At 38.6% G+C, this 13,231-nt stretch overlaps 1 protein-coding gene across 1 annotated transcript in view; it reads right to left on the reverse strand.

The window, feature by feature from the left end:
* Positions 1–13,231, reverse strand: part of PCCB (propionyl-CoA carboxylase subunit beta) — a 238,766-nt gene that overhangs the window by 15,302 nt on the left and 210,233 nt on the right. Inside the window, exons 12-13 of the mRNA XM_069213539.1 lie at positions 11,728–11,828; positions 8,389–8,487 (exon numbers count right to left, since the gene is read on the reverse strand). Of these exons, the coding sequence (XP_069069640.1) occupies positions 8,389–8,487; positions 11,728–11,828 (200 nt within the window). The remainder of the gene's footprint in view (positions 1–8,388; positions 8,488–11,727; positions 11,829–13,231) is intronic.

Here is a 13,231-nt window from a genome sequence, read left to right on the forward strand (position 1 = left end):
ATTTAGTAGTAGCATGGCGAATACGCAATTCCATTGCTAGGACTGTGTTTTAATTCAGAGCCCTACTTTTTACTTTTCACTTTTAAAAGAACTGCAGGAGGGGGCTGAAACTGCATTATGTGTATTATGTGTACTGAGAATTTTAATTGATCATGTTTTTAGGCACTTATGTTATGTTATATTTTTACCCATGTATTATTATTATTATTATTATCATTGGTTTTATTCTTATTCCTACTATTATTATTGTATATTTGCTTTGATGATCGATTGATCGAATAAAGCATGTGTTTAAACGTAAACAAACACAATCTTTTTTTTTTTTTTTCTTTTTTTTTTTTTCAACTTTTGCAAAACTGATTCATTTACGTTGCTCCTCTCCAGCTGGGGCATGTGTATTTTTTGTTCTAAAAAAGGATCAACATTTTGGAATCTGCATTGACTATACTGTGTTAAATAAAATTACAATGAAGGATCATTTTCCTTTAACACTGGTTAAATACATTTTGGCATTAATACAATGAGCACAGATATTTAACAAGCTTGGTCTGTGAGGTGCTAGCCATTATTTGCATTTAAGAGAGGTTGACAAATGGAAAAAGGCTTACCGCACCCCATATTGTATAATACTATTAGATATCGCAAGCAAGTATAATATACCAGAAATGATGGAGAGGTGACCTGGTTAAAAAGGTCTTGTTAAACAGATTCTATGCTCAACATTTTGACTGATTGATTTTTTCTGATGTTTTGAATCATCTTGTTCAGATTTAGCTGGGTGATCTTTCGTTTTCTGACACCCTACTGAGAATCAAGAACATGTGAATTTGGTATTATCAAGTCTTCAGCAACATGTCAGCATGAAAAATGCAAATTTGGGACACAGGAGATTGAGTAACTGGGATTCAGGTAGAATACATCTGGTATATCTATGGCACTAAAGAAAGGGCTAGTCCTCACTGAATAACTGTCTGCCAATGTAAAAGAAATCCAAAGTTGTTCTGGATTTGCAAATTTTTATTTTCAGTTCCGCAAAGATTTTGCAGATTTAACCTGTGACATCACAAGCGTCTTAAAGAAATGAATCATGAAGAAAGGTTTTAATTAGGATGCTCCAGCTGAAAAGGCATTTATTATGCTCAAAAGAATGTTCATTCTAGCTCCAATTTTATGCCATTCTTACATCTTTAAACAGTTTGCTGTAGAGACTGATGCCTCAAAAAGGGAGTTGGTGTCTGTCTTATTACATATGCAAGAAAGTGACAGACAACAGCATCCCATCTTTTATTTGCCCCATGTTTTGTTTGAGAGTAAACATAACTATTCGGTCAGTTATTAGCCATGGAGATGGTTTCTAGTAAATGGAGACATCAATTAATGTACACCTTTGAAATTTGGACTGCTCATAAGAAGTTACAATGTTTATGAAATCTTCAATACAGAAATAGTTGTTAAGCCAGATGGGATTTTCTTTTTTTGCACAGTATGATTTCATCAAGAATTAAAGTCATGATTCAAATGATCAATGCGCTGATGCATTGGATTATCATTATCCAGAGTCATCACTTACTTACGATCAGCCTATAATTCCTTCACACCACTTTGCTGGACCTGTTCAGTCCCTTTTAGAATGAGTTAAAGCGACTGGAGAACAGATGGGCCATAAAGAGTTAGAGGGGGGCCTTCATCTCAAGAATCCACTGATTATTCATTTTTATCACCAATTTATGAATCAAAGTTCCATGTATTATATGTGTCATGATTCTGTTATGTCTAGCCATAGTGATAGAGAAATTCAATATTTTGGATAACACTTTGTAAAGCACAAGTCATTGCACAAGCTCTTTCTTCTGGTTCTCGTATTCAATCTAATGGAGAAACAGAACAAACTAACTCAAGTTTGAAATAGTATCTTTGATGCTAATGCAACGACACTCAAGATGACTGGGTTTTGGATTTACCAATTCCATATTTTGCTTAGAGTAGAGCAACTCATAGTGCGACTGAGGTTTTACTATTTTTCTGCTTGCAAGGCTTTCCCAAATGTTTTACATTCTTCACCTCGTGTGGCCTCTTTGCTTCCAGACAGCTACTCATTATGTGTGAACATTTACAGAAACAAATAAAATGGTTTAAAAAAATGTCATTCTAAAATAAAAATGAAAGAGAATGTCATTCTAAAATAAAAATGAAAGAACATGCTGTCAAGTCAGGATAAACTTCTTATCCATTTGCTCCTGGTCTTAAACTCTGGGAATCTTTTCACTTTCTACCTGCTGATAGATTGCCAGTCAAGTTTTGACCATAATCATTTGGTCCGTTTGCCATCACTCATTAGGTTAATACTGTAGCCTTGTGTGAGAATTGCGCCATACCTGGAAAACCCATTCTGTTTTCCATACTTTAGAACTGAATCATGTGTTTCAGATCCTTATAACTTGCTTTCTACTGAACCACCACCAATTAAGGGACAATGGCAACCTGAATATAAGGTTCAAGAGATATGTGATTCTCAAATGTTTTGAGACGGTCTTCAATTTTTGTAAAGATTATCTATCCCGTAAACATTCTTAAGAAGAGGCTTCTTCAGTTCATGCACTCATGTTGGGATAAGTTTATTTCCATCAGCATCCTAATAAACTTATAGAGTAAAAATGGTGTAAAAATGGGCATATTGTTAGGTCTGCACAGGAGACTCGTGAGAGGCAGTGGCCTGTTTGCAGTGTTTCACATCCACAAAAGAGGTGATAAATCACTGGGCTTCTCGTTCAACATAAGGCATGCTGTCGTCTTTGATATTGCTCTGTCAGTTACCGAATCTCTACTGCAGGTCGGAGGTGTGTTCTGCAGAATGTGTGGATCGTCAGTCTGGGAAGGTTACGTAGTAGAGTATGGAAGACTGGAAAGGAGGAAGGATGTCAGACAGGGTTCTTCTTGTGCTTGACAGACAACATTCTTCTGATGAAGGCATGGTTAATCTTACATCTATTCACATCTACGGTGGTCTTCTTCCCAGTGTTTGTTGTCTGGAGTTTCCATTTTAAGAGGTTGCCAAACCTCTTTTCCTGTGATGGCATGTCCTGCTTAGATAGTATATAACGAGGCTTTAGTTTGACATGGATACGTGATAACACATTAGTTCCATCACATTCATCACCCACTTTGAAGCCTTTTTGTCCCCAATTTTAGCATAAGTTTCCTGTACCTGGATTCCTTTTTTGGATTCTCTGTTTTTGAAGATCCAACGCCTGGCTCTTAATCCACCCTGGTTCATAGATGGTTTGGTACCTACCTTATCAACTTTTGTATCTTTTAACATCTGCAATTACAAATCACTAAAGTTGCCAACAATGTTTTTTCCCCTCCAATTCTCCTTTTTGTTTTCACTCCGTAACTGACATTCTCTTAACAAGACAATATACACATGAAAGGTGTCAACTAAGTGCAACATTAGCTATTTGGAAGTATCACACTCTCGTCCGGCAGCCAAGAAGAAAACTTATGAGACATTTGCACCATCCTGTCCTTGACTGTAAAATGGGGCACATAAAGTGGCACCGGATTTTAAAAAATAATGGGGTAGGAGATAGTGGCCAGTAGCTTTTTGATTTTTTAGACTTTCCATTAAATGTATGATTCTCACTTCTGTATTAGCAATGATCATATTGTCAATCTCATTTTGTCATAGGTTGTTTCAGTTCCACAGATGTCCCCCCCAGTAGGACTCTGAACCACAAGAATATTCCCCAATAAGGTGCAATCCATTCTTCTAGTGGTTGCTTGCATTCTACGACCACTCCTGTGGATTTAGAACTTCTTGTATCATTTGCTAGAAGCCCTTATATCCAATTGCATATTCTCTAAAGTTCCACTGTCCAGTGTGCCCCTTTCATTAAGGCCCAGAAGTACCACATTATGTTTTGCACCAACTCTTTTGTGATGATGCATTTGAGCAAGCCAGTTAGGTCTTCTTTTATTCTTGATCAATCATAGTGAAATCATGATACAGTTAGTTTTGTGTGCTTTCCCCAAATCTTTTCAAATGTGTCAATAGGCCCTGGAAGCACATTGCCTGCAGTCCTCTATAATAGTTTTAAAGTGGGCAAAGAACACATTTTGTTCTGCCACGTTTACAGTGTATGGTCTAGCAGAGGGGATCAGAATGTTGTTTCTTAGAAAACCTATCTCATAACTTCAAATCCATTCTTGTGTTTCTCTCTTCACAGAAAGAAAAGACCGAAGAGACATGATTGCTCGCCATGATCCAGCTAATTTTCCCAAAGAGAAACTTTATTCATTGGTTTATGGGAATAAGCATGTAGTCCAAAAGAGAATGGCAGTTGTCTATTGAGAAAGGGAAGACTTTTGGAATGGGCAGCCTAATGTATGAATAGGTGAGACTAATAGAGTTGCGGCATTAAAGGTTTCTAAGACTATCTTTCTTCTTCCCGTACAATTCTTCAGGCTTCTACAAATTCATCCTCTGTGTCAATCACTTTGTACATTTTGGCATTTTTATGCTCTCACACAATAATTATTTGCTCTTGCTTGTAGGATCCTCATCTTGTAGAAAGAGCCTCTACTTTTCCACAAAAATATCAAAGAAATTTGGGGTTTTGGTTGGATGTGGATATTTAAGTTCTATAATAACTTTATTATTGAGAAGTTGTATGTATCATTCTGCTACTTTGTATCCAGTGTCAACTATTAATACTGTCAAGACTGCAAAGGTGCTGCAATTGATTTGAGTGCCCCAAGACTGTTCTCCCATTTTGCACTGCCATTGAGTGGAACTATTATTTTGTTGGTCTCAGACCGCCACCTTACTTCGGAGAGCATCACATCATTTATTCGCAGGTATACAAGAAGGTACAAGAACAGCATTATATAATTTCCTTGCATGTAGTCGAGAAGAAGCGCGTCACCTGTTTTTGCCCCCCCCATCATGGTACATTAGAGAAAGATATTCTTATTGTTTCTTTAAGTGCTAAGTTATCAGTTACAGTCAATGCACTTGCATGCTATTGATGGTTGTATTGTTCACCTAATGAGATCTGGATTCACTTTTGTTTTTTCATTTACAATCCACAACGCTTTACTCAGATTCTTTTGCACACAAAAAACTTATTTAAAGAAGGGTCACTACAAGGGCAGTATCTGATTTCCAATACTTTTCTAGCATTGCATGGATATTTTCCTTAGAGTCACACACCTTGTCCAGCATCATTGGTAGCTTCTCTATGCACTAAGCATCACTTCATGTACTGTTGTTCGCAAGTCACAAATCATTATCCTCAAACAGTACCACCGTAAACCAATTTCAATAGTTATAATGGAACTACTGTTGGAGACAAGTAACTTACTTTTCAACCGTGGTTTTTAGCATTAAATTGGCGATAGAGTTAAATACTAAGCAGTGAGCATGCAAGAGATGGGAAATATGAAGACTGCGCCTTTTACCCAAGTAGTTGCTTACCATCAACAGGCACATATCCAAAAACAGCGACTTAATGACTACAGACTAACGATAAAAGGTTCCCTTTGGTGCAGTGAAACCTCACATGCCTGGATGAAGCTCACTGTTTGGATGGGGGTTTACTTATTGCAAGCACTTACCTGAAGGTGCTTATTTGAAAAGTGTTTGCTTATAGCCGCAGATCAATGAAAAATGAAAACCAGACTTGTCACTCTATTTCTTTGCCCTTACTGGATGGCACCTTGGAACATTTTTTAGAATGGTTCACTTGCAAAGGCAATTACTAACTCTCACCTATAAGGAAAGAAGACTGAGGAAGAGATTGCCAGGTTCACACGAAAGGATAAGTTTGGAAGATTAGAAAGATCAACATCTTATCAATTCACAGAGCAAATATCTCAGAAAAGTCGGTATCCTTTGGCAAGCATAAATGTGGCCCTCTGGGGCACAAATCTAAAAAAAAGTCATGCTTGAGTACTGTTACGAAGCATACATCCCTAAGATGAACAAAAGCCACATTAATTTCCTAAATAAAACAGTGTTCTCTAACTGGGTGACATTAGAGCTTTGCTCCTAAGAAATCACTAATACTGTGAAGAAAGTGTATCACGTTTGGTATTTGACTGTAAGCCCTAATGGTTGACAAATGCACTGTGATAAAAGATTAATGGAAACCTGAGCTTATTAGACGGAGAAGGTAGGTACAGTTAGCTGTGAGACACTATGCAATAGGGTTTTACAACTCACAATTCACCAGATACAAATATGTTTAATTCTTGAAGTGCAACATATAATTGAGGAAGTCATTCTGGTAATTAAACATTTCCAGCTCAAGTGTGTGAGATTTATTTGCTCATACTCTACAATTAAATGAGCCAATAACCCAAGTTTCAGTGGTGCAGTTTGTGATTATGGATCTCCCCTATGAACTAGAAAGTTAAATAAATCCCCTGGTAAGTTTTACATTAGGAAACTCAAACCGTGAAGGTGGTCTGAAGGCGTGACCATCAAAGCAGTCCGGCAAAAGTCTAAACGAGGTGAAACAGTCCTACACTCACTATAAATTCATATATTGATTTGGGGATCAAACGTTTTGGAACTGGTGTATAGCACTCATCCAGAAAACACTCTACTAACTTGGAGATAAACCTGCAGTTTTCACAGATTCAAGAGGGCTCCAATTTATTTCTAAAACAAAAATACAAATAATTGTTAGGTAGCTTCCTGCATAAACTCCCAATCGTCGAAGTGCTAAAAGTGTCTGATGGATGTGTACCCGGTCACCTTCTCCTGGAAGATGTTACGTTACCCCATCAACCATGATAGGGACTAAGTAATGCCATGTATTGTGCTTCACTGAAGGAGTACCAGTGTGTCCTATCTACATTTCAACAGAAGTACTCTCTGTATGTGTTGCCCATTCACATTGCTGTATAATTTTAAAAGAAAGGAAACAATACTGAAAAAGTCCAAGGGCTTTAAGTCCAATGGGTTGTATCTCCCTACGTGAGCAAGCAGATAAATTGGGCTCAAACCAAAGAAATATAGGTATGTCCCTATACCGCCAGGCTTTCTTACAACTAGGGTAGAGTTCTACCACTAAGTGCAGACTAGGTGTTCCGCAGCTCAGTTAGGAGGATGCTGGAGACTGCAGTGCTCACTGATCATATGTCTGTCTCAAAGAGTAAACCAGAAATTCCCTCATAAACCTAATCTTGAAGAAATTAAATTACCTAAAAACAACATAATTCAGAGGCGAATCTTAATTATTACGCCCACCATAAATGTTTGAGAAACACACAGAAATCATTTTATCTCCTGATTGGATCATTTCCACTAGGTTAGATGATGTTCTGAGGCATGAACAAGGACAGCTTGCCTATAAAAGGGGTCTCTAACTTTTAAAGTATTTGAACAATGTGTTCTGCCAGCTAGATATTTTCTGTTTTAGATGAACTAGTAGTGAATGCGTGATATAGCGTATGTGACATCTTGCTTGCAAACAGCCATGTGAGCAGCAATGTATTTATCATTCCTTTCAACTGTACCAACATGCTGTCATGATTGCCCCATTTTGCTATATAAAACAAGTAGAAAAACGTACAATAGAAAACTAACAGATATTTTACCTCAACAATAATGGTGAAAGTGAGACCTTAGGTTTTTTTGCAAGGACAATTTCAAGGCAAAATTCTTCTCTTTGGGGTTCACAGATGTCATCGAAAATGATCTTAGTACAACCTGAATGTGAATCTTTCAAAATTAGAGTCCTTCTTGAAGGACAACTTAATTTTCCTAATCATTAGCATTGATATACTTAGCATTCCATAAGTAATTTCCCTAGTGTTCTTTTGTTATTGCTCTTTAACAAACAAACAATTGACCACGACTATAAACGAGGGGGAAAGATTTAGTCAATATCTACAGCAAAGTGCAGTGGAAACGATTCCTCCCCCATAGCAATTTACAAACAAAACAGCCCTTCATGGAGGGATTTCATCCCAGAATTAAATTTCAGCAGATAGGCAACTGCAGAAACTATACCTATATCAATTAAAAGAAGAAAGCACATATTTTACATTATTTGACTTGAAACAAAAGTTTAGAATAGTACCAATGCAACAACAGAATTTCTTTAACGAGACATTTTCAACCAGGTCACCTCTCAATCATTTTCAGATGTGTTTTGCTCACTCGAGATATCGGTGTGCAACAAGTCAACTATTTTATGAAAAGAGGAATCCTTCTCTTTCACAGTGGGGCCACACATGTACGTATCATTGTTTTTGCAACTTTTCATTTAATATATGAATAAAATGAGAGGAGCCACAAAGTGGAGAGTAGAATGATCTCGCAGGACAGCACAGAACAGTGGTCACTGGCAGGTTGAAATTATGTAGGTAAAGGCTTACCTTGGCACCCATTACAGCAACTTCAGCAGTGGGCCAGGCATAATTTGCATCACCACGCAAGTGTTTGGAACTCATTACATCATAAGCACCTCCGTAAGCCTAGACCACAAATTAAGATACACTGACTGTCACTGCTTGACCGATACATGGCAGATCACATTCACAGGCTATACATAGTGCAATACAATATATCAACAGCAAGAACAGTACTAATAAACAAAGTTGGAAAGGATAATACATACAACATTACCATACTGCAGTTTGTAACGTACATTAAATACAATTTTCTGATGCAAATGAGGATGTTACTTTTAAGCTACATAGAGTTACATTCAGGAGAACATTCCCTAATCTGAAAACCATTGATGAAAACCAGCTCTAATTCCTCTCTACAGTTCTCTTCCTCCTCTCTTCCCAATTTTTACATCTTATAAGTTAATGATTTAGTGATTTTCGTTATGAAGCCTTTGTTGAATCCCAAACCACAGAGAAAGAGGAATATACTATTTGATGAATTTGTATTTCAGACATATCAGAGCTGACCAGAAACAGGTCAGTACGAAAGTACTGTTCAAGGGCTACTGACTAAAAAGTATACTTCAAGTCATAGGATTGTATGGACGCCAAGTATCTGTGACCATTATAGGTCCCAAAAAGGCCCTTTGATTATGACCTGTAAGAAACTATTCGAGGTGCCCTGAGATAAATCAATAATGCAATTAAAGATTTCAGAGATTATAAAAGGGATGGTTACAATGGCAAAGTTGTAAAGCAAGACCAACGAAAAAATGATCCTCAAAATAAGGAGTATTCTTTGTCAGAGAGTTAAAACTCCCTCCTTCTGTAATGAACTGGGCAATAAATCAGCACCACCTTTTGTCCTATTTTGTCGAGGCAACCGTTAAGAAGTTATTCATAATTAGGACTGTTACTTACCTACACCCAGCACAAGCAGAAAGGTAAACTCGCTAGAAAAGGTTTTGATTCGGTTTTTTGTGTACCCTTACAGGTCATACACTGGTGTTGAAGCAACAGAAAAATCTAACTCTACTCAAAACAAAACAAAAACGGATTCTTTACAGCAGCTTTAATTAAACAAGCAGTGTAAATAAAAGCGCCACAGGCCAGTGTGAAACGGTCAAACTGTGTGGAGCCTCCAGCAACAAAAACATATCCGTGGAAGCATCAATTTTAACATTCTTCTGTGCTGGTGGACCTTGCTTGATGTCGATCCTTATAACCTTTGAGTATGCTAGTACTTTTGTAAGGAGAAAATTGAGCGGACAGACTCCTTCTTACACCACTGTCAATTAAAATAGCGGCTGCCTCACACAACCTTTATCCTATTAACACTACTGCACAGTTGGAGACTTATTTACAGCTATTTAAAATCAAAAACAAACATTTGTCATTTGTTTACTCTCATCTCTAGAGTTTAGAGTAAACATTGACATGTTTTAACATTAAACTTTCTTCCTTGCCAGAGATTTGACACCGACTGCACTAGTTTACCAATGTTAAGATATTTGTGGTAGAATTTTCGAAAGAATGATTTTCCTATTTAAATAGTTACTGTAATTTTCGATTTACGTTTATTTCAATACGAATTTTCTAAAAATTATTTGTCCATGTTTTGTTTTTCACCAATATGATTTCATAGACTTTCCATTAATTCACATATTACAGTGAAATTGTGGAGCCTAATTACCAAGTTGGGTTTGGGGAAATTAACGACCTGCAGGGGGTGCTTCCCCAGAAATTCACTATTTACCACTATAGAACCCCGGGGTCTGTCACAGGAGTAGGACAGAAAAAGTAAGGGAGAGAAGAATGTAAAGCCTAGCTACAAGAAATACAGCCTTTAAAGGGCATTTTCCAATTTCCCTCACCCACCCATAGGGTGACATGCTTTATCATAGGGAACCTCCTCGCACCATGATACCTAGTCACGGTGCGGGCTACAATCCCCTGACGGAGAGGGAGGAGCTCTGCCAATGTTTTAGAGTTATGGAATCTTCAAATGATAAGCAGGGTGTGGTGAGAAAGGCAGAGGGTGACCAAAGACATGAAGTGTGGTAAAACCCAGGGGTTCTATAGTGGCAAATATGGCCAGAGGAGAGTACCTCGGTGGGTGATCCGACTGACCTTGATGCAGGGCTACATACATCCCCTATTTACTAGCCAGGTCTTGCTCAAGTTGCTCTTCTAACATGTTCTTTATAGCATTAAGCTGTGTAATCTTTGTCCTTCCATGTCTCTTCTTCCTGTAGAGCAGTTATAGGGGGCAGAATCTTGTGAGGTGCAATCAGGGGAAGTTACTGAAACTTGGATGGTTCAAAAGGTGCAGAGTTTGTAGTGGAAATGGTATGGTGGCGCTTGTGGAACCACTGGAGGTACTTAAGGAGGACTTAGAGTACAGTGAAGTACCAGTGGTGGAAACCTATTACACAACTCCTGCAAAATGTCTCACAAATGTACAAATTCACCAATACCTGCACCATTGAAGGTTTTATATATGTATGTTCTCAAAGTGTATATCTTTGGGAATAAAATGGATCTTCAGGTGTGCGGTCCTGTGACCTCAGCTCCTGCAGGCTTGCCTTCCACATGAATGCTAAGGCAGCGTCAAATGCATCCTCACCTTCGTTTTACTCTCCTGTTCTGTGAGATCTATTTTAAAGCAGCATATTTGTTACCTGAAGAAGTGATGCATTCGTTCAAGTATATTTGGTCTTATTCTTACCCTAACCATTTTCCATGTAATCCCCCAAACCCCCTGTGAAAATACCATCCTCTTGCCCAATATAGAATTTGATGGCATATTGCAGCTATTTTCTGCATCTCTAGGTACTATTAGTCTAATGCCGTACCTTCCAATGCCCACTTATCCGTTGTTATCTATCTTCCTTACAAATTATGTCTGAAGAAGGGAGAAGAAACAGCACAAAAAAGTGTTGTCTGTGAGGATTCAGCTAAAACTATTCAGTACATATCATTTCCGAACAGGTATTTTCAAAAATAGAGGAGTGAAAGACCGAGAAATACTGCTTTAACACTATATGGCAGAGAGGAACTCTTGAAAACCCTGAAACAACAAAGGGTAAAAGCACTTGGACCCAACACAGTAACATCCTAATATACACTTTCCAAATCTAGCAAAAGACAAGCCCGCCCTTGGTCATTGACACAATTAGTGTGGCAGATGCTTTTATGACCAGTTTATACATCTGGGGTGATGCAACAGCGCTACCACACACAGTGTGTAAAAGATACTAAATATATACAATATACATGGTATTCAAAGGTCTCAAAAGACAACATTCCTTCCACGTTCATCACCTTCCGTGTGATTACTGTGATCTTTGGCACCGTGGCTTCTGCGAAGGCAAAGAGGAGTTTTGCTCCATGTCGTATGATTCCCCCATATTCTTGTGCTGTGCCTAGAAAGAACAAATTAAATTATAAAGATGATTTAGGATTGTGAGATGCCGGGTGGACATGTTGCAACACACATACATTTGACATTTCATCAAACAATTCTTACTATTTGGCTAGTGCAAGAAGTACATGACGCAGATTACTTCCTTCATTTTGCGATTTGCATAATCACAGGGTTAGCAACTGGGAAATGGTTTTGTGCCATGTACAAAACCCATTCTGCTTACTGGTAAAGCCTTTCTGACATTCAAAATGTGTTTGACAACTTAATCAAAATCATAAATTTGAGGGGTACGACGAGGGCACCACCACCTGTCAGTGATTTACAATGAAATGTATCAATGGTGTCTGACAGCAATCTCAGTCACAAACTGTTAGAAACAGGGTCTCTAGTTGGCAGAGGTATACACCTTTGACCAAGAAGGGAACACAATGCTAGTCAGGGTAAGTCACACAGAATCCAAATTATCCTGTGCCCACCCTCTGGTAGCTTGGCACTGAGCAGTCAGGCTTAACTTAGAAGGCAATGTGTAAAGTATTTGTGCAATGTATCATACAGTAACACAGCGAAAACACCACAAAAATACACCACAGAGGTTTAGAAAAATATATGGTATTTATCTAGTTAAATTAAAGTAAAAACGATCAAGATTCAACAGCACAAATTGAGATATCACTTTTGGTAGGTTAAAAAGTGCCTTAAATCTTAGAAATCAACAGTTGTCTCTTGTATGCACAAAGTACCTGGTTTGCATCAAAATTACCACGCACGGAGACAGCAGAGGAGGAGATTTGTGAAAAAATAATGTGTGCGTCCGGCGTAGCACAGACGATGCGTCATTTCTTTCCACGCTGCAAGGGGCTTTGCGTTGATTTCTAGCACACAGTCTTGGTTACTTACTGCGATGCGGGGCTCTCTGGACACTCAGAGAGGATGCAAGGAAAAATCCTGAGCATGCGGGAAGATGTCACAGGCGTTGCATCGATCAGGTAGGCGATGCGTAGAATTTTCTGTTGCATGGCAGGCACTGCGTCAATTCTTCACTTCCTGAGGCGGGCTGTGTTATTCCGGCTCGGCTGTTCGTCGATCCAGTAGGGCTGTGTGTGTCGAATTTCCAGTCGCAACGCAGGCGCTGCGTCAATCTTCACTCAGGAAGTTGGGCTGCGCCATTTCAGTTCGGCTGTACAGCGAATTTCTTGTTACAGGGCAGGCTGTGAGTCATTTCCAGCAGGCTGCACATCGATTTTCAGCGCACTAGGAGTTTCCTTGAAGAGATGAAGTCATTTCGGCTCTGAGACTTCAGAAAACAGGGGGAAAGCTCAAGCCAAGCCCTTGGAGAGCACTTCTCAGCACAGTCAGAGGCCAGCAAGGCAGCAGTCCTGCACAGCAAAGCAGTTCAACGGA

This window comes from Pleurodeles waltl, chromosome 11 (assembly GCF_031143425.1).
Source record: "Pleurodeles waltl isolate 20211129_DDA chromosome 11, aPleWal1.hap1.20221129, whole genome shotgun sequence".
Lineage (NCBI taxonomy): Eukaryota > Metazoa > Chordata > Amphibia > Caudata > Salamandridae > Pleurodeles > Pleurodeles waltl.